This window comes from Patagioenas fasciata, chromosome 5 (assembly GCF_037038585.1).
Source record: "Patagioenas fasciata isolate bPatFas1 chromosome 5, bPatFas1.hap1, whole genome shotgun sequence".
Lineage (NCBI taxonomy): Eukaryota > Metazoa > Chordata > Aves > Columbiformes > Columbidae > Patagioenas > Patagioenas fasciata.
Genome location: NC_092524.1, coordinates 33,529,941 through 33,552,750, shown reverse-complemented (window position 1 = coordinate 33,552,750; position 22,810 = coordinate 33,529,941). Strand labels below are relative to the sequence as shown.

Sequence of the window (22,810 nt, the reverse complement as noted above, 5' to 3'; positions counted from 1 at the left end):
AGTCTGCCTCTGTGCCTGTCGTTCAGATGACTTCCTCTCCGTGGAAAGTTCTGTGGTGGAGGCATCTAGAAACACTATGAGAAGCTGGTGGTGGTGGTACTGAGCTGGAAAAAGTCTTTTCTAGAGTAGGGAGAAATCAATCTTCTTCCAGAGCAATTTACAGACAGCAACCAGGAATTATTTGCAGAAAGCCAAGCTGATTGCACTCTGCTGCCTCAGGCACACAGGTTGAGCCAGAGGATCCCTCTATGTCATGCAGGCCACCTTGCATGGCCTGTGAAACACAACCTGTGGACTCACAGTGTCATGCATGCCATCTCACACAGTCTGTGAAACCTTCTGAGCTCAAGATGGAACATGGCAGCTCAGGGGCTTTATCTATTGCATTGCACTGGCTAAAAATGACATGAGTGAGATAGCCCAAGTCATTCCCATTTACGGCTGAAGAAGGACAAGGGAAGTTATGCTATTGTGTACTTCTCTGCACTACAGCTGTTTTCCCAGATCTCTTGACCGCTCCTTTTGCAATGGGTGCTCTAATCAGCTTCAATCCCATCCAGACCATTTCAAAAGTCTTACAAGACATTTTCTTTTTCTTGTAACTTTGCTATTTCAAAAGAACAGTTTCCAAGATCTGGAAATCCAGATGCCGTCATTTCTAGACAACAGACATACATAAATAATTACTACAAATCTGACTTATCCTGACATGGAATAAGCACAAACATTTTACACAGTTCTCAAGACATCTACTGATCTGTCTCTCTCTTCCCCCACCCCTATTCCTCCCCTTCTCTCACCTCCTGCTTCACTGCAGAATGGCTTTTCAGCATTACTTGGTCCCTTCTGTCTGCCATCCTGCTATATAGCTGCACAAGCTGTAGAGGCTGCAATTACATGCTGAAAGTAGGAAGGACTACATGGTTCACGATGGAACAGCACAAATTCCCATTGGACTCCACAATGGACTCAAAAAAGAGAACTGGTTGAGTTTTTCACTCCTCAAAACATTCCTGGCCAAAAGCTAGAAGTTTAGGGTGTTTTTTTTCTATCAGACTAGTCATACAGTTGTCTCCATGTTCTGCAGGTAGTGAAAAGGAAATACTTCATACCTCTGCCGTAGATCTCGATGCCAGAGTGGAAGACACCGATCCCCAAGGTGGAGGTGTATTCATTTATCCAGTACTACAGTAAAAGAAAAGCCACATTTGGAAGCATTAGTGGAAAAGAAACACACTATCTTGGTCTAGGATATATCCCCCATCACCTGTCCTCAGAGCAACTTCTCTTAAGGACAAGAGTGAGTTTGACATTATCTTGAGACGAACAAATTGAGACTCCTTACAGACCAACAGAAGTGGGTACTGTGTTTATACAGCTGACTGGGATTAGGTCTCCAAAAAATGCTTATTTAGCCCTTTCCACATAAGGCATTTCCCTGTATTCCTTGAGGTAAATGGACCTGAACCTGCATAAATCCAGCTGCTACAGGAAGTGCTGCTATTTATCCATCAGGTCAAATATTATAGCTGACACTGAGCCAGTTTTACCAATTCATTTATCTGATCTTCAAAATCTTGAGTTAAAAAGTCCCCAAATATTTCCTGCACATCATTTTATATCACCTCTCAACACCTACTTCTTATTAAGTTGGTTTTAGGCAATGGGATCTTGGAGACAGAGATCCAGGTCAAAAGAGCACCATTTAGTAGTTATCACACTGCTAACTGCCTTATAGAAAAAAGAAGCTCCAAGCATACTAGTCAACATTTGGCTTAGAGGCACCAAATACTATCAAGCATCATTTCCAGAAGAGACAAGGGCTTTCTGCTCAAAAATTATGTCCAAGGTGACCACAACTTCACCCAAGTCAAAGACAAATTTTCAAGAGGAAGTATTAAGTGATTTCATTGCTCTGGAGTCCAGCACTTCCCTGGTACTATTAGAGCTGAGAATGCTGCAGTCCAGTGCAGGCAAGTAACACACCTCCATCAAGCACTGCTCACTGTTTCCACCACACCATGAAGGACAGTGAAGACAAGTCCCAGCTAAGCTAATTCTGGGGTGGGAAGCTGCACAGCCATGCCAGGGCAGTGCTGCATTGAAGATAATTAGCCCTGCTCAGCACCAGTATTTATTAGGTTAGCTGCAGAGCTGCAGAGCTGTGCTGCTACAGAAATTATGTTTTTAGGCAATGAGTGGAAACTGCCTGTGCCTGTTATATTTACAGTTCATCTACAGCTACTGCTCAGTGAAGATGCATCTCTAGTAACTCAGAGCAACTGAATTATTATTTTAATCAAACACTGCAAGAAAAGTGAGTGTTGTTCACTTCTCCCCATACAATGACATGACAGGTTCATTCAGCTCAAATTCTCTTTTGCATCTGGTAGCTGCTTCTGGTGGAGCCAGAATAAGCTGCACCTTCCCTGGTATCTGGTGTCACTGAACTGCCACAGTATGAGTGAGAATCCCTCTGCTGTCAGATAACCAGAGGTCTGGCATACTCCATCTACTTTCCTCACACCACTTGCTTATGTATTTTTGATGTCTGCAGTAGCTCTGTAAATCACCTGGAAATGCTTTCTGTGAGACCACTGCTGCTGTGGAAAAACACAGTAGCTTTGACATGAAAAGTGCAGTCCTAAGCCTCACTTAATATATGGCCAGTCTTGATACCTTAAACCATGTCCCTCAAAACACTTGCCTCTGGCAGTACAGCAGTTCCCTTTCCCTCCAGAAAATGCTGTAATGCTGCTTGTTCTTTGTAAGTTTCGGTATCACAAATGATGTATTACTGCAGGAAGAGAGGAAACCACCTGACCCTAACTGGACCCCTGCTGACTGCTCTCTTCAGACCTTGTATAACCTCCACTTATCTCTTCACTTGAATTATGCAAACTCTTGTTTTTAGGATACATCAGAGCATTGGACTGGAGCTAGGTCAGGTAGCTCTCAACCTCTGCCAGAACATTAGCAGTGAGCCCTCTGTTGAACACCAGGTCTGGTATTTAGGGACATGATGTGCCCTAGCCTTTTTCTGCCCTTCTCCACAGATCTCTGTTGCCCTGTCCTCTGCAGCAGGTATATTCCTGCTCTGACTGGGGAAGAAGATACAGAGATGAAGGCTGCATAGGGGAGCCCATGTGACACCAGCCACACCTGGTGAGGAGACCAAAGCCTGTCTCCCATGGACACATGGCCCTCAGTTCAGTTCCTTGATCTCCCAGATCTCATGGGTTAACTCCTCAGACAGTCTCAAGTAAGCTTCAGAGAAACACTGGTTTCTATGGAGTCCCACTGTAACAGCTCCCAGAGGATATGGTAAGTAGGTTGTCATCTTCCCTCAGGCTGGGCTGTTGTCTCACAGCAACAATAGAACAACAACATGCCCAGGTCATGCCAGCTGCTTTGCTTGTAAGAGTAACTAATAGGAAGAGAAGGGAGACTTTTTAAATTAGAAATGCTCTTGCTAGTTATCAAAGTCAGGGCTATCTGCAGAGGCTGGTCTGCATCAGGCTTTCTATATCAAACAAGTAAGTTAAACGGAAAGCCACTTTCAGCTATAGCTTTTTGTTTTCCGTGATGGATCCAAACAACAAATAAGCAAACAAGCAGGGAAAACCAAACCTCTCCTTGATTACCACGTTAAAATAATGCCTTGAGACCTGTTCACCTCATATGTGCACAGCACTGTTAGAACACAAGTCCTCTCCATCCCTCATCTGCCTGCACCTCCCTTGTTGCCAGCACAGTCACAGCCCCCAAGACCCCTCCTGACCAACTGAAGGAGCCCAAGAGCCAGGCTGCAGGACATCTCTGGAATCACAAATGATGAGAATACCCCACCAGATATAAAGGAGAGATGAGCAAAAAGTATTTCTCTGGCTGATTGCAGGTGTTGCAACCATCACATGGACATTTCTGTATTTAAATGGTGTATTTTTCACTGTGAATCCCTTTAATGAGCTATTATGGACTGAACTGCATCAACCTCAGCCATATCTGAATTTGAACTGAAGAGAGGCTGTATTGCTTTAGTACTTTATTTCAAATAACTTCAATAACACAAGGCCATTATTGAAGTGGGGTCTGATTAGCTTCTTGGTTCACTGCAAATAAAAATTTTCTGTATTATCCATTAGCAAGACCCAAATGCAAAGCAGCTCTGAATCATGGCTGCTACTGTCCTCATCTCACCCTGTCTCCAGGGTGCTGCAGAATCTGCCTCCAGTGCACACAGTGAATGCCTCACAGCACTTTGGCACAGCCCACGGCTTGTCTCAGGGGGAAACTATGCTAAAATGAACATGTCAATCACTTGCTGAGCTGGAAGAGAGAATCCAAGCCAGATTTGAAACCAAGTTTATATACACATGCACGAGCTGGCCTCATTTTCCAAGGGGTTTGCAATTCTGAGCATTAGAACAGCAGCAACAGTCAGCAAATACTCATTTCTGGAGTAAACTGGCTATTTCTTAAATTAAAAAAAAAAATATGCAGCCTGTTCTGAGTTGGATCGAAGAACCAGGAATTAAACACAGCAGTATCTTAAAGGATCTGTGATTCATGTCTGCATCACATACTGACTGCAAAATCCTGCTGTAAACCCCCCACAAAGGGACTTGAAGCATTCTGTCTCATTTCCATCTTCAACAGAGACAGAGAACAGCTCAAAAGTGAAGAGAAGCAGGGAGGAAAGCTATCCAGGCTGCAGCAGCTTCAGAAAAGCAGCAGATAGCCCAGGAGTCAACATTCTAACCCAGAGAGGAACCTCTTTGCATTTACAGTTTGTAGTGTACCAGTTAAGAGCTTTTCATGCAGGTTGCTGACAAAGTAGAATTTGAACTTCTCCAGTTTTTATTTAAGCCTTCTCTGATTTTCTGGTTGGTTTGGTTCAGAGATCAAAGTACCAGGTGAGATAGTTTAAATTCCAGGAAATACTCTGAGTCAGTTGTTGTGTTATTCATTTCAGTTATCCACAGAGGCAGAAGTGAAAAATCTCACAGGGACAGTGAACCATGCTCTAACTTTCCAGAAGGGAAAGAAACTAAAAAGTTTCACAGAATCACAGAATGTGAGGGATTGGAAGGGACCTCAAAAGATCATCTAGTGCAATCCCCCTGCCGGAACAGGAACACCTACATGAGGTTACACAGGAATGTGTCCAAGTGGGTTTTGAATGTCTCCATCTCGAGAAGGAGACTCTACAACCTCCTTGGGCAGCCTGTTCCGGTGTTCTGTCACCCTCACTGAGAAGAAGTTTCTTCTCATATTTAAGTGGAACCTCCTGTGTTCCAGTTTGTACCCATTAGCCCTTGTCCTATCATTGGTTGTCACCAAGAAGAGCCTGGCTCCATCCTCGTGACACTTTACGTATTTATAAACATTAATGAGGTCACCCCTCAGTCTCCTCCAAACTAAAGAGACACAGCTCCCTCAGCCTTTCCTCATAAGTGAGATGCTCCACTCCTTTAATCATCTTCGTGGCTCTGTGCTGGACTTTCTCCAGCAGTTCCCTGTCCTTCTTGAACCGAGGGGCCCAGAACTGGACACAATATTCCAGATGTGGTCTCACTAGGGCAGAGTAGAGGGGAAGGAGAACCTTTCTCAATCTGCTAACCAGCCCCATTCTTATACACCCCAGGATGCCATTGGCCTTCTTGGCCACAAGGGCACAGTGCTGGCTCATGGTCATCCTGCTGTCCACCAGAATCCCCAGGTCCCTTTCCCCTACGCTGCTCTCTAAAAGGTCATTGCCCAACTTATACTGGAACCTGGGGTTGTTCCTGTCCAGATGCAATACTCTACACTTGCCCTTGTTATATTTCATTAAACTTTTCCCCACCCAACTCTCCAGCCTGTCCAGGTCCCGCTGGATGGCAGCACAGCCTTCTGGCGTGTCAGCCACTCCTCCCAGCTTGGTGTCATCAGCAAACTTGCTGACAGTGCACTCTAGTCCCTCATCCAATTCGTTGAATATTGAATAATATTAGTCCCAGTACTGACCCTTGAGGGACTCCGCCAGATACAGGCCTCCAACTGGACTCTGCCCCATTGACCACGACTCTCTGGCTTCTTTCCTTCAGCCAGTTCACAGTCCACCTCACTACCTGATCATCCAGACCATACTTCCTCAGTTTAGCTGTGAGGATGCTGTGGGACACTGTGTCAAATGCTTTACTGAAAACAAGGTAGACCACATCCACTGCTTTGCCATCATCTAGGCACCTGGTTATGTCCTCATAAAAGGCTATGAAGTTAAGCATGACTTCCCCTTGGTGAACCCATATTGACTGCCCCTAATGACCCTCTTATCCTTGATATGCCTTGAGATGGTGCCAAGGATAAGTTGTTCCATCACCTTTCCAGGGATGGAGGTGAGGCTGACCGGTCTATAGTTACCCACATCCTCCTTCTTGCCCTTTTTGAAGACTTGACTGACATTTCCTTCCTCCAGTCCTCATGCACCTCTCCTATTTCCCATGACTTATCAAAGATGACAGAGAGTGGCCTAGCAATGATCTCAGCCAGCTCCCTCAGCACCCGCAGGCACATCCCATCCAGACCCATGGATTTATGGATGTCCAGATTGCTCAATTGCTCCCTAACCCAGTCCTCATCAACCAAGGCAAACTCCTCCATTGTCCTGACTTCCTCTGGGGCCTCAGGGGTACAGGGCTCCTCAGGAAGCACAGCCTCTGGCAGAGTAGACAGAGACAAAGGCAGCATTCAGTATCTGTGCCTTCTCTGTATCTTCTGTCACCAGGGCATCCACCTCATTCATCAATGGGCCTACATTGCCTCTAGTGTTAGTTTTATCTGCCATGTATTCGAAGAAGCTCTTTCTGTGGTCCTTGACCCCTCTTGCAAGTTTTAATTCTAAGGAGGCCTTAGCTTTTCTAGTTGCCTCACTGCATCCTCTGACAACAGCCTTATATTCTTCCCAAGTGGCCAGCCCCTCCTTCCATGGTCTATAAACTCTCCTCTTCCACTTGAGCTTGCCCAGCAGTTCCTGTTTAACCAAGCAGGCCTCCTGGCTCCCTTCTTTGACTTCATACATGTCGGGATGCTCTGATCCTGAGCTTGGAAGAAGCAGTCCTTGAATGCTAACCAACTATCTTGGGCCCCTTTACCTTCAAGTACCCTTTCCCACGGGATTTTCCATAGCAATTGCTTGAAAAGGCCAAAGTTGGCCCTACTGAAGTCCAGGGTTGCGATTCTGCTTGGTATTCTGTTCCTGCCACATGAGATCCTGAACTCCACCCTCTCAAGGTCGCTGCAGCCAAAGCAACCTTTACTGCTTCAACCAGACCCTCCTTGTTAGTGAGAATGAGATCCAGCTACGTTCCTCTCCTAGTTGGCTCATCCACCATTTGGATCAGGAAGTTATCATCAATGCGCTGGAAGAACCTCCTAGACTGTGGCTGGCTGGCTGAGTAGTCCTTCCAGCAAACATCAGGGAAGTTAAAATCACCCACAACAACCAGGGCCTGTAATTGTGAGGCTGCTCTCAGCTGCCTGTAGAAGGCCTTGTCAACTTCCTTACCATGATCTGGTGGCCTGTAATAGACACCCATAACAGTATCACCCCTGCCACCCTGCCCCTTAATTCTCACCCACAGACTCAACTCGCTCCTCATCTGCCCCTGGATAGTGCTCAATACATTGTAGTTGCTCCCTCACGTAAAGAGCAACTCCACCACCTTGCCTTGCTGGCCTGTCTTTCCTGAGAATGACATAGCCATCTATGACCACATTCCAGTCACGTGAGCTGTGCCACCATGTCTCTGTAATTGCCAACAGATCATAATCTCCTGATGAAACACAGGTTTTTAACTCCTCCTGCTTATTCCCATGCTGTGTGCACTGGTGTGCAGGCATTTCAGAGAGCAAGCTGAGCACACTGATTTCAACATAGGGGGATGGGAGGCCTCCCAGTCTTTGTCAGTTCTAGAGTGCTGCCCCACTGGTGCAAGGCCAGCTACAGCCCCATCCCCCTTTGAGTCTAGTTTAAAGCTCTCCAAATGAGCCCTGCTAATTCCTGCCCCAGCATCCTTTCGCCCCTATGAGATAAACCTTTCCCACATATCACTGTCTGGACTGGTGTCTTATAAAACCAGTCGTTATCAAACAATCCAAAGCCCTGCCTGTAGCACCAGTCTTGTAGCAAACAATTTATGCACTGAATTCTTCTATTCCATCCCACATCATCACCCAAAAATGGAAGGAGGGAAGAGAAAATAACTTCCACCCCAGACTCTCACCAACCATTCCAAGGCCTTGAAATCTTTCTTCATTCCTCTCAGACTGCGGGATGCAGCTTTCTCCTGTCTGGAAGATCAGCAGTGGGTAGTAGTCTGTTGAGTGTACCAGGCAGGGGAGTGCCCTGGTGATATCCCTGATCCAGGCTCCAGGTAGACTACATCCCTATGATGAGGGTCAATTCTACATATTGGGCCCTCTGTCCCTCTCAGAAGGGAATTGCCTACTACAATCACCCTTCTTTCTTATCGGAGGCGGTCTTGAGGTGTGGAGTCAAACTCCTCTTCCTATGTGACCTTGTAGGTAGGCCTTGCACCACATCATCACCTACCTCTCCTTCAAGATCCAGGGCCTCAAACCTATTACGGAGGAGCACCTGGGGATGCAAAGCAGGTAGGGAGGGAGTTGCCCATGATGCCGAACTGGAATTTGCTTCCAACCCTCCTCATCTTTTTGGTCCCCTGCCTCTGCCCCACAGTGACAGGGCAGGGGTTGTCCCAGGTCTCCCCGCTCTGCCTGACAGGGTGGGGGGTCCATCACCTTTTGGGGGGTATCCCCCTGAAGCCTCTCTGAGTGGCACGCCAGGGAGTTACTCCACGAGTCAATCTCCTTCTCACACTGCCTGATGGTCCTCAGTCTCTCGACTTCCTGCTTAAGTTTTCACCACCATCCATGCTGAGCAGATCTTGCACCTGCTTACACCTCACGCAGGTGGGATGGTGGCCATCCTCCCCGGGCAGCAGCAGGCTCTGACACTCCCTGCAGCCTGAGACCTGAACAGCCATGGCTTGGGGCAGGCGCTCTGTCTGGGTCGCCACAGTCTTTTTGTGACAAGCTCTCTGTCTGGAGGAGACCATGGTCAGCTGCAGTCTGGTACACTGCCAATAGGTGAGATGGTCTAACAAGCAAGGAGCGACAACCTCTGCACCTTGCTGCACGAGCTACCACACCCGCTGCTGTAGCACAGTGTGGGTGGTACTCACTCACTTCACAAGTTGAAGTGATACACATTGATATGCTTCTGGTAGGCCTAGGATGGAGAAGCAGATGGTATGATACTAGCAGATTATGCCATCCTGGGACTATTCAGAGCAGGAGTTCCTGGGAACTCCCACTGGAAACATGGCTTTCCAGACAGGAGAGGCCAACCCATGTAACTACTAACTTCTACCATCAATTAATATAATAGTATAACATTGAAGTTTCTATCGCTAACTTTCTCTTCACCTCCCTAATTCAGACCATTATTTTCCATGGTGTATCACCAAAATCTTTCCTGCATAACTGTGCTGAGCAGCTTAACTAACCAGCTCCCTAGAGGCTGGAGACAAGACCACCTCTGTGGCTATCTCAGATATTATTTTCTCTGAGCAGCCAACACACTAAGCAATATTCCATTTCTCTCCTGTCAAATCACTATCTGCATATCGTTCAGTAGAGTTACTTCCTTTTTCCTGCCAAAGCTTTTTTTCTAGGAGCAAGAAAATAACAGTAAAAAGGGGACCAGAGCTACAGATGATATTCTGACATTGCTGGTGAGCAAAGACCATGTTAAGAGACAGAAATAAATGGCTAAATTACCTCATCCTCTGCTAGTCTTCAGATCGTGTAGCACTCCAGGCAACACAGGTCCAATAACAGACTGCCCTACCGCCTAGGCTTTCCTCTTTGAGAGCCAAATCACACACACTAACACCAAGCTCTCCTTTGTAGAGATGTTGTTTCTTCTCTGTAGGATGGGGGAGTTGGTTCACTGCAGAAGAGACCCTTGGCTCAACAAATCCAAGTGGAAGACGCCCAGGGCTCCAGCTGCTAGCTAGTGCACTCCATGGAAAGAGCCAGACCACCAAGGAGCATCTCTTCACACCTCTCCTTTTATTGGACACACTGTAAAGGTCTTTTCACAGCGACTTTGTCCTGGGCTCAGTAGTGCTTGGCTCCTGTGGTCAACTCAAACAGCCCCATAAAAACATGCAGAGGAGCGTGTGTACTAATAAATGCAGTGATCTATCATATCTCAAACACCAGGAAAATTCTCTGCTATGTTAAAGCCCAACACAAAACCCAGTATTTAAAGCAACATCAGAGTGATGCAGGAGACCAGCCAGGGAGCATCAAAGTAATATCTCAGCATTATTTCCTGAGATGTATTGATCCAGATATGAAATATGAGAGCACAAAAGACAAAGCTAGAGAACATCACTTCAGAAAACCAGTGAGTGAAATCCCAGCCCTATACAGTCAAGTGCAAAACACTCAGCAGCTTCAGAAAAGTTTCAGTTTTCCCCAATATATTTCTCTAAACAAAGATCCAGAATCTTGGCCCCACTTATCTGCCCAAAACAGGTCACAGACTTTATTCCTTGAGTAATGTTTGCATTGGTGAAGGAAGCGTTACCTCAACTACAGACATACAGGACAGGAGGCTTCCCACAGATCTTTGCCAAGGCACTTCAGTCACATTGCAGCAGCACTCATTCACGTCCCACAGCCCCAGGCATGCACACAGTTCTGCCAATATGTCTCAGTCCTTCTGCTGGTCACCCCTTCTGGTCTGGAGCTCTAATAATAAAAACCTCACTATCATGTAGAATGACATCAAATTATACAGCATGGCTGCTATCAGTGTGTCCTCTTTGGCAACTGGATGAGATCCAAGCTCATTTCAGTGTGACCTGTGTCTTCCTTACACTCAGCTCTCTGGTGGTCCAGGGCTTGTATATTAATGAAGCCTAAAATGCTGTTTTCCTAATATACTGTGAATACAGATTATGCAGGAAAGGATTTAAATGCATGTGGTTAGAACAGCAACTGAAAAAGCAGCTTAACAGGATATTGAGAAGGGGGGTGATGACACAGACATGTCTGTGCTACTTTGTACCTGAGAAAAGACCCTGGGCTGGGTCCTCACTCCAGCACATGCAGAACACTTCTCTTCCTGGCTGGAGGATCATGTCCTATGCCAGGTCCTCTTTGCTGTTGGCCAGGGCACAACAGCCCATCAGGTCACTCCAAACCCAGCTAGGCAAAAGTCCCTACCTGAGTTGAGTATACTAACTTCCACTTAACATGCCAGACAGCGTTAAAGGAACAGAATACTGCAGTAAGCAGCTCTCTGTTTATCAACAGTCTAAGCCTCCAGTTGCAACAGGCTATCGCTTGCAGGTCTCAGGAAAAACAGTTCTCAGAGTGTGGTCATTGGCATATTTGCAAGCAACCCGACTGGCAGAATTGATCAAAGCTGGAGGAACTACAGGGTTTCTTCCAGGACAGCACTGAGAAATCTGCAGCTGCAGTGCAGCAAGAGAGCTTGATGTAGTCCTGATGAAGTAGGGATACAGGATTATATAAGGACCCTGCTCAAGGACTCCACTTCAGACTTGGACACAAAGACTGGGATACTTCAGACTTGGACCAGAACAGAAGTACTGGCTAGAGAGTAGACATCTGAGGAAGACAGTCACATTATAGAAAGAAGAAAAAGACAAGTCATCTCTTGGCATGCAAGTGACTCCACTCCGCTGTGTTTTGAATGAAAGAAGTTTCTGCCGAGGACAGTTCTCCACCCTTCATGTTAATACACTCTAATAGACCAAGAATTTCCTGGGAAATTTGCAGCTTATACTGCTAAATGTATTCCTTCATGCAACCTTACTAATGCGAATAAAAAAGACACATGGCAAGAAACTCACTACACCATGGAAAGGAACAACAGGCCAAGCCTCTCCAGGACCATAACAGCCAACTCTGCCTCAGGAGTTCTATTTCAGCCAGGTTCTGCCCTGCAAAGGATCTTTCCTCTCAGATTGGGCTAAATACATTCCTTAGCTGTCTCTACAGGAGGAATTTCTTTGGAGGTTGCCGTGGCTTTTCAAACATTATAATATGTTTCTGCATTGCCTGATGCCTGAGCCAATGCTAAAATCTTCACAATTATGAAGCATAAAGAGATAATTTCAGCAGCTTCCAAAATTCTGTATGTGGATTAAAAACTGCTGCTGCTGCAGGAGAGTTGGAAGACTACTTATGCTTCAATGTTGTGATGCAATGTGATTTTACTTGAAGAACAGCAGGACAGAAGAAAATATTAATCATGATGCAGGAAGGAAACAGCATGCATTTCAGCACTTCTGAGTATTCTGAGTATTTTATTTGAAAAATTATAAACAAGATTTAGGTGTGAGAATGGGATACCTTCAGTGTCGACATTTTACAGCTTTATTCTACAAAAGGGCAGGTATAGTCCCATCTAAATATTACTTTAAGTCTCATAATCTTCTGCTTTCTCCATCACTGTTCCACTTTCTACCCTGTTGCACTGATGGGAGGTGTTGTCCTGAGCAGGGTTTCCTTCCTGCAGCCACACCTGGGAGGAAGTTTACCACTGTGCAGCTTTTGCCTCGAGTGATACACACTTGTAGCCTGCTATTCAGAAAGTAGCTGATCCAGCATGCTCTGTGTTAAATACAGTTGACTCTTGTTAGGAACAGTAAACACTCATCCAACCTATGTCTCAGAGCTTGAGCAAGAACCTGCCTTACCAATGAAGAGACAGGGCAACTAACTAATTCAATTAGGTAACTATTTTCTGTCCCGGCAAAATGAACATACCTGTCTCTTCCATTTGGAACTTCACACAGAAGCCAGCACAAGTTAATCCACCAGCCCAAGGGTTCGTCACACCAGTCATGACACTAATGGCCCAGCTTGGGTGTCTGTGTACACAACATGGTATTTGTAGTAGATTGTTTCTGCCAGATGAGAAGCAATATGCCATTTTTCCAACCTACACCTGCTTCCCTTAACCTCAGTCCTGACTGTGGCTGAAGAAATCAGTTGAAGGGCTGGGGTGGGAGTGGGGGCATCAAACAGAAGTCACGGAGGGGGAGTTGCTGGAGATGTGTGTAGCACATGCCAGTGCCAAGAGCCTGCCCCAGACAGTGGTCTTATAAGCAGCCCCACTGAAGGATTACACTGAAGTGTATTTACTCAGTGAGTGTGTCTGAGAAACTTGGATGTGTTATAAACGTAGCAAAGTGCCAATGCTTTGGCCTTAGATGCATTCACAATGACAAATTGAGAGGTATTCAAAAAGAACAATGGCAAAATTATCAGGGAAATAGTGAGGCTGACTTATAAGACTATTAATTTAGAAGAGTTAATAGCTTGGCAAAGCAATGACTACAGATGACAAATCTGCAAACATTTGAAGGGCTGACATGAATTACGGGAGAAGATTTCTGAAGAATGACACGAAAGGATTCAAGTAGGAGTAACATAGCTTAAAAAGAGGAGATACTTTGGCTAAGTGTTTAGAAGTTTCCTGCCAATAAGAAAGCCCAGGAAAACCTTTGTGTGACTGAAAGCCAGATATCAAGAAAGCCTTAATGTGTCTGTGCAGGACAGAGTATAGAATGATCTGAAATGTTTTCTTCTGCTAATGTCTATCCTCGGTTGAGCATATTTCAGACCCTGCACACCTACATGTATTGTGAACCCTCAGCCCCATCTTCAGACTGTGTCAGGAAGTTGGCTTCCCATCAAAGAAGATTCAAGTGACTTAAAAAAAAACCCAGGGAGATAAATACCCTGCACCTCAGTTCACCAAGAGATATCTGAAGCACACTGCAGATGTTTTGACTTGGGAACTAGCTAAGTCCCGATGTGCCTGGCACGGTCAGCAATACAGCCTCAGGGCTCTCTGCTCTTCATCTTGCAGGAAACATGTAACTTTGAACTGTAATAACAAATAAGGCTGTTCAATGATTTCCCAGATGTGGAGTAATGCTGTGGCTAGGCCCTGCTCAGACCAAGAAACATTAACACCTCCTTCTTGTTGGTAAGCATCCTTGCTGTCTTCTGTGGACCTCTACCAGTCTTTCTCACCAAAGAAGAGACTAGCCCTGTCCTGATGTCCAGCATTACAGAGGGAAAACAGACATTTAGTGCATCCTTCGAAAACACACTCCATTCTACATATCAATCTTGCCTAGGCCTAAGCAACAGTCTTTGTTCAGAGAACTGGGCTGCAGGTAACATGAATTCCAAGCCCTCCATGGACCAGCTGATTGCTCAACAGCTGTAGCATATCCCTGGAGTGCTGAAAAGCACAGTTCCTCTCTCTGCTTTGGCAGACTGGTAGCAGGGATTCAAACTTCAGCCTTTCATATACAAGATGAACACCCTAATCACCAGCTATAGCTTCTCCATTAAAGTGATGTATGCACATGTAAACTGTTCCAGCAAAAGAGATTGAGAGATCCATGGAACCAAATTAACTGGCAGTCAAGACTTCTCCTACCAAGGGCTCAGCTAGATCCCTGCTCAGGTTCCTGAATTTCTCTCCCATAGTACCAAGATGCTAATATGACACTGATTCTTCCTCATCGGTTTGCTCTCTTGGAGTGTTCCTGCCTGGCCAAACAAATACATACTTTTGGCTAGCTCAAGCACACCAACAATGCATGACTGACAATATAAGACAGATTTCTTGGGATCTCTTCTCAGGTTTCTAATGAGAACTGTCTTTCAAGCTATGACATAGTTCAAAACACACCCTCCACCATGCTGTCTCCATTCATAAGTAATTCAGGAATAAAGGATTGCTCAGCAGGATCCAACTCACACATAAAACCATCAGAGCCTTTGAGGAAGAAAATAAATACCTATGACAAAATAAAGTCTGTCTGCTCATCCTGCTAACAAGGGACAGAGCTCCATGGCTTGGTGGACTGGAACATCTGCTCTTCCTCCTGAATTGTGTTTCTTTCTGTTACCCTCCAACAGTTACTCAGACCTGCCAGGTGATCCAGACAAACGCACTCAATTCCCATCATAAGGTTTGCTTACCTGCTGAGATCAGTCTGCCTTTTCTCCAAGCCATATTCAGTCAGTGGTAGGGGAAGGGAGAATCATCTCCAAAGTGCCAGGCTGTGATCATCCAGAAGGGATGGGATGCATCAGACTAAACCCTATTGTCAAAGATATGAACTTGAAAACTTTTATCAGCTGCATGGAGCCCACTTTCAACTTTATTTTGTCAGGAACATTCCCTTAAGTGCTACCAGCTGAAGGCATACTGTGCTGAGATAGAACAGGAGTCAGGAGAAAAACTTGCAAGGATGTCTACCCAGTGGAAGGAATTAGGAACAGAACTTTACTTGGTGCTAGAAATTTCTGTAAATATAAAAGGGTTAAAAACAAAACAAAACAAAAATAACAAAAACAAAACAAACAAACAAAAAACCACAAAAACCAAAACAAACAAAACAAAACAAAACAAAGCAAGAGGAGAGAGATCATGAGAGAGAGTAAGCAAGCAGGTTCATGATCATCTGGCTCTTTGGCTATACCCGAAGAAGCAAACCTCTCCAATGTAATACTAGAAGGGAAAGTATCTCAGGAATTACTACTCTGGAAACCATGGGACTTGGAGATTGTTTCTATGCATGGCAGAGAAGGCGACTATCAAGGTACATTTTTTTCTATAAATTTAAAGGTATATTCCAAGGGGTTTTTGTGATGTGTGGTGTTGTGGGTTTTTTGGTGGGTATTTTGTTTTGTTTCGCTGTGGTGTCAGAGTAGCTCATTCAACAACACTTTGCTTCTCTGCTTTGCAGTTCTTCCTAGGATTTCAAAATGCTTTACAAACATTAAATTGTTAAGCCTCACAGCATTTGTGCAAAGCAGGAAGGCATTCTTCGTTTTAGAGATAGGGGAAGAAAATACCAGCATACACTTTGTGCTACGAAGACACAGTAAATCGGTAGCAGAGATGAGCTCAACATCCTGGCTCAAAATTTAACAATCCAACAACACTCCATACTGCCCACCAAAAAGTAGTGATCTACAGGACCGTCACAAGGTTTGATGAAGTGGAAGGGAGCAAGGCTGATCCACCACAGCTCCTCTTCTGAAATGGAATATAACAATGGCTTCCTTTGCCAAAAACACTATAACCAAATGAAAAACTACCATCCCATTTGACAGAGAAGAAGGATATGGAGGAAGTTTTTTAGAAGTTTCAGTTGTGATTTTTCAGCTCTTGGGGAGTTCTAGCCTTAAAAGTCAAACCTTTATGGACAACAATGTCCTTGTTTTTTCATTGCAACCCAAATCATTTATGCTTTCACCAAGGACAACAGCTTCCTAGATACACAAGGTAGGGACTTTCACTCTCTTTATACCCAGAAAGTCAAGAAACTAGTTAAAACAACTTCTGACTTCTGTCAAGTTCCTACATAGACAACTACTTGGAGGAGACTGAGGTAACAACAAAGTCATTGTAATTACAGCTGTCACAAAAGGATAAGAAGTCCCTTTATGATGTCACAGAAGGGCCAAGAACACCACAGGCAATGGAATAAATAGTTCCTTTTGTTCCATGCCATTAATGCAGAGCACAATAATGTATTGTTAGCAACCTGTTTTGCAGAGACCCAAGGGAGATATAGCAGACTCCTTCGAATAAATCTGCAAGCTGGCAGGCTTACATTTGTTAGACAAAAGCTGACATCTTCAGTAAAAAAAAAAAAAAAAAAGGACCTTAAAGGGAAGAAAATTATTGCCTAAAAGAAAAGCAGAGAAAAAAAAAAAACTGGGTTCAAACAGGAGGTGGAAGCAAGCTTGAACATCCATAGAGAGATTGATGAAGGATAGTCCCATAGCTAGGACGTCAGCCAAGGACATGAGAGGTTCATGTTCCCTGCTCTTCTGTGGACTTACTACAGATTTACTTTGAAACACGTCAAAACTAAAATTTCATCAGCATGATGCTATATTTAAATTCAAAATTCTGATCCTCCAAATTCTTCTTCAAATTCTTGTTTACCCTGAAGTCTTTAAAAACATTAGCGTCAGCAATCTAAATGGAAGACCTTCCCACTCCACTGCAGCTAAAACAGATGGGCTCCTCACTCAGATGATGAGAATCCCCAATAGATATGAGTCTTCTAGCTCTCCTTTCCAGCACTGGTCATCTGCTGCTGGAAGTCCATGGACATAGGCCTCACCCTGGGGTGCCTATTGGCATCGACAGCATCTCATAGCCAGGAGTTAAAGCTACCCACAAGCAAATATGGATCCCTACAGAAAATTTTAAAAAATAAAGTAACACTCGTCAGATCTCCTCTCCATGCAAGTGCTATGCAAGGTCAAAATCCAGTACTTACATGTCACAAAGGCATGGAAATTCTCACTGTCTCATTCCCACTCACTTGCCAGAAACAGTTGTGCCCATCCTGTGAGCCAACAGCAGCAGCATCAGAAAAGAGTGAGCTAGGGGCTATTTGCATCTAAGGAATCTATGCTTCATGCTGGCTTTGGTGGCACGTGTTCAAAATACTTCATGGTGCCCATGACAGAAATTGGCTACATGCCATTAACATTAGTTTGCTATTGCAAAAAAATCAATATTTATGTCTAAGCTTCCCAGAAGGGAATTTCTTCTCCAGCACAGATGGGGGAAACCCTTTCAAAATGTGAGCTGAATTTTTTTTTTTCCTGGAGAGGTTCCAGGGGCCATGCCCAGCTGGCAGGGTGCCTAACCAGCTTAGCTTAGAAAAATACTGGGAAATACAGATTCCTGAAGCTAGTGACTTGTCCTTTTTCCTACAGTGCTTTGTCCTGTCTTGGTAAAACTCTTCAAACACAGTGCCAATTTCACACAATGTTTCGTTTCTATGCATTATCTTTTCCTACAAGAAAAAGGATATGGGTGCATTTTTGCCATAATCATACACTCTCTCTCTGCTGTTCCAGCACAATTACTGAAGAATCGCGTTGCAGTGATGTCACCAGATTAAGGCATAAAACAGAAAGCAAGGCTTCGGAATATAGCAATGATAAAATGCTGTTGTGCCACAGAGATTCAAATACACCCTCCCCCAAAAACTCCTTTTCTGCTGGTCTGAAGAATAAAAATAAAATTTAAAACAAAAAAAAATAAGAGTAGAGCAAGAAACATTTCCTTGTGAAGGGAACTGTTGCAAGAAGGGTTAGCTGTATAACCTAGCCCAATGCAAAATCGGGTTGTTGGAATGATTATCTTCTACAAAGCACAAAACTGATATTAAAACAGCAGTCAGGGAAGTTCAGATAGAAATTTCTTTATAACTCATGACCCAGGGGCTTCTATGCTGAGTGATTTTTAGCACTGTTTAAAATGACCAAAGATACTAACCACTAGCAGTTTTGGAAATGAGTAATCATTTCTGATTTTTGGCATTTAGCTATTAGATGCTGAAAAACTGCTTTAAAGATACTTTTGCCACTCCCCCCATACGAAGATACAACAGAATGATTAATATGTGTAGCATGCCATGATGGCTGGAAAAAGTTAAAAAGCTTTGGGACTATCTTAACAATTCTGATATAATGTGCTCTGCTCTGGTTTGTCTGAGGGCTACAGGGGATTTTTTCTCTCTCTCTCTCTCTCTTCCCCACCCCCCCCATCCCCCAAGTATTCCTACTGTCTTAATTTAATGAACAGCACTGGACATGCAGCTCTGCAATACCATTTAATAGCCATCCCTTGCTGAAGGACGGAGATGACAGCTAGCAGCAGTGCCTGGCAACAAATCATCAGCATTTAGTACTATGAATATACTGTTTTGTGTGAAAACCATTTCAGATTAAAACATGGGTGTTTGTCCCTTCAAAAGGACAGACTCTGTGCTTGCTTCTCCCAAGAGCCACACACACCCTTGCACAGGGAGAGGCACAAACATGCCAGTGCAGCACCCCAGCATCATAGCATGTACAAGACTGGTGTTGGACCCAAATATTTGGCTTCTGCTGGGCACAGTAATAGTTTTACACTTGTGCTAAAACAAAATTCTGTGCTAGTTGTGCTACTCCACTGTGTATTACGTACATCTAGAAACAGACCTGAAATAACTCTAGTGATTCGGCCAAATGGTTTCTTCATGGTCATGCATCTCATGGTATCTCTACATCTGAAATGTACACAGTGAGATCAGGGATTGAAGGGGAAGGAGGAAGATAGGGAAATACTTCAGTAAGATCAAGGAAGAGAATTTGCCCTTTGAAGCAGGTTTCACCAGGAATATTCCTTCCCCTTCCTTCCACCCATTTGTATTTATTTATATAAAAATCCATTAGATACTGCAACAACATCTTGGCTGCTATTTATTTTAGTGAAAAGAGAAATGGTTGTATATTTGTACCATGGCACGCAAATGGTATTGTTTGCCAGAACCCTGCCAAAAAATTCTCCTGCATGTGGAGCAGACATCCAACCTGAACTATAGCCAGGAAATGTAGGAGAAAGCAGCAAGCACTGTAAATATCTCATCTAGCTCACAACATCCTCTAATATCAAAGACACTTGCTACAAGATTAAACTATCCCCCTGGTTTGGCCCTTTTAAGAACGCTGTAGATGCCCAGATAACTACTGCAGGAAAATGAAGCCTTATTCAGCCCTAGCTGACGACAGCCCACCACCTTGTAACTCATTTCTAAGGAGTGAAGAACTACACTCAAAGTACACTTCCATTTTGATTAGTACCAAAAATAAGAGCTTGTGCTCTTAATAATAAGACACTACACACATAAATCATATTCAATAGTCACCCAAAAATGCTTCCCAGAAAACCAGAGACCTAAAGAAGTCACCAGACTCTTTCCAAACTGATCCACAGGGCAGGAGAACAACAGCAGAACTCTATACAGTTGGGCCCAGCTTAGATATGGGCATGACTCCCACAAGAGATGAAAGGTATCATTCAACAGATGTGGATCTCAGTTCTCCTGTGTTGCTTTTCTTCAAGTTCACTTGCGCAAGCTAGAGAATGCAGAAGGCCATAAACTTATAGATTAAGCTAATTACCCTGCAGATCAAGAGAAAACAAAGATTTCTATTCCTATGTAACAGGGAAATATCTAGACGCTCCAGCAAAGTCATGCAAGTGATGCATCATGCAAGTGATGAATGGATAGGTCTAAGACCATTCAGTTCCCACTCCATATATCTGCCTTCTCCTGAGTTACGTGAATGCATACAAGAGGTAGAGAGATTCATCAAACAAATAAGGTCAGCAGCCCCAGCTTTATATATTTCATCTTATGTGAAACTTTCATTTGGTCTTTGAAGCATGAGTTCAGTCGTGTTTATATAAATCATTTTACCATGCTTCCCCTTTAACACCTCAGAAATCTTGCTCATCTTACTGGAAGAGACCCAAAAGGGACTGGGGAAAAAAAAAACAAAAAAAAACCAAAAACTTGTCAGTATAAAACCCCACAGAGGGCACAAAGTTGTCTTTGACTAGACATTATGACCAAAGGAAAGCTTGCATTAGTGAGAGATCTCATCTTGGAAGGGGTTAGGGTCACCAGATGGAGTTAATAAGCCAGTTGCTGTCTGCATGCATCCTATCAGAGCTAAAGTAGCTCATAACCTCTTTGGAGCCAGAACTCTCTCTCTTGTTCCCATTTATACACTGTCTTAATGAAATATGGTGCAATCCCAGGTCATTGCTGGGGCTCATAGTTGGTAACACAAATAATTCATTAACAGCAGGATGAGGCAGGCACCAGCATGCTGTAAGCAAGAGAACATTACCTCATTCCACAGGAAAGCACAGATAAAACTTGCACGAGCAAATAGGATATATTTTTTCATGCATCATATGTACAAATATAAACACAGTCTGTACATATACAGTGAAGTCTTAGAGAACAGCAGCATTTTAATTGTCTGGTTTATAGACAGTGTCCTGCTGGCGATAAGCAACATGCCCAATCGTATGTACAAAGCAAACAATAGCTAGATCAACAATCAGCTTCCTTTCACATAAGCCATTTTAGTAATCAAGTTTATAAACAGGCCAAGTATTGCAATAAAGGTGCAGCACGATAGATTTGGCCCTGGCAAGTATCCTAATGGGAATGATTTTCTCCTAACCATCCTCCTCCAGAACGTGGTCCCTTGCACAGGAATGCTGCTGAATCCCCAGAAATGCCTGTGCTCTCTGTGGCAATAGTTAGCCTGCTCAGAGGACAGCCTCCTTCAGCAAATAAATTACAAAAAGAGGCAAATTTCTTAACTCCCTCCCATCTTGCTTTATTCTCTGAGGTGTATTGTACATTGTGAACCATGAGAGTAAATACATAGCTATGTTTGTCAGCCTTCAGCTGCAGCAGCTTCCAGGTAACCAAACATGAAAACAATGCTAGACAGATAAATACTAGCCACCAATGCATCTTTTCCTCTCTCTTTGTAAAAACACACCATAAGCTGCATGGTGAGCTTGGTTTCTATTTTGTGTTATCTTGTAGCCATGGTGGCTACTTTACTTGAACACTGATACCACTGGGGTTTGAGCACGAATTCTCGCAAATACCTTTTTTGCTTTCCCTTCCAACTCAGTCCTAGGAAGGCACAGGCTCTTTTTCACCTGTTTGATCAGATAGCAAAACACAGCGAATGTGACCAAGACCAGCCTGATGCCGAATCACTGCATTGGTGCCAGTTCTAAAGAAAAAAGCTCCTTCCGAAAGAAAGAATAACAGCTATGTTCAGCAGAGAGATGGGATGGCCAATAGCATGCTTCATGTTACAAGTGAGCCTTTGGAAGACGGTTGAAGTAAACAGGGATCAGTCTGGAGTTACAAAGCCTTAAGAACACCCAAGCTTTTAGAAGCACCTCGATGTTATGTTTCCTTGGAGTGTAAAAATGTGTTTGGCATTGTAGCACTCAAACTTTAGTTCAAGCGCAGTCACATAAAAGATTTAGACAACATGAACCCACAAATTAGGGATGGGAAAACCCCAAGGTATCCAGAGAGCACCGCAGACAAAGAGCTCTCTTACTGATCATCCCTCATTCAACTTGTCTCAGGACCTTGGGCTTTCAAAAGCAGATAAAAACATTGTCACTTTTTGCTTCTAGATAGACCTAAAAAAGATAAGGATAGCCTCTCTAGTGACATTTAGCTATTTCTTCAATATTTCCTCCAACATATCAGAAAAGTCTGCAGGGTCAAGTGATAGCAAATCTGTAGAGGAGAACTCAGATCTGAAACAGCTGCTGCACAGAAAATAAATTAAATCTTTGCATCAGAGCTTTCTTGTTTTCACCAGAAGAAAACTGGTGAGATTCCTATGCCTGAACCTCCCACTTTCATTTTTGTAGAAGGAGTAGGAAGAGGAAATCAGAAGCAGCTCTATTTAAAGTTGACATGGATGAATGTTTGATACAGACAGATAGAAATGGCCCTGGAGGATCCCAGTGGCAGAACAACACTTTTTCAAGGTTTCCAGAGGAACTGCAGGGACAGAATAGCTGAATTACATGAATGTGGGCAGCCTCTCATGTAGAATGTCTTTGGGACCTGAGCACCAGAAGGCAGCAACTGCAGTCCTAATCTTCAAACAGAGGTCCACGGGAGAGCCAGGGAATTACAAGTCTGCAAGCCTGGCATCTAGACTGGATTAGTTAGTAGAAGTAATAACAAAAGGTAGCATTAACAGACAATAAATATGGTATTTTGGGTAAGGGTCAACACGACTTCTGTCAGGG

General features: G+C 44.0%; 1 protein-coding gene across 2 annotated transcripts in view; it reads right to left on the bottom strand.

Annotated features, from left to right (window-relative positions):
• LOC136102613 (deubiquitinase DESI2-like) overlaps positions 1-22,810 on the bottom strand; it is a 62,321-nt gene that overhangs the window by 20,944 nt on the left and 18,567 nt on the right. The window contains exon 2 of one of the 2 annotated variants that reach the window (XM_065839825.2): positions 1,113-1,185. The exons of the other annotated variant lie outside the window; for it this stretch is intronic. Coding sequence (XP_065695897.1) covers positions 1,113-1,185 — 73 coding nt within the window. The remainder of the gene's footprint in view (positions 1-1,112; positions 1,186-22,810) is intronic. 2 annotated transcript variants of the gene reach the window in all.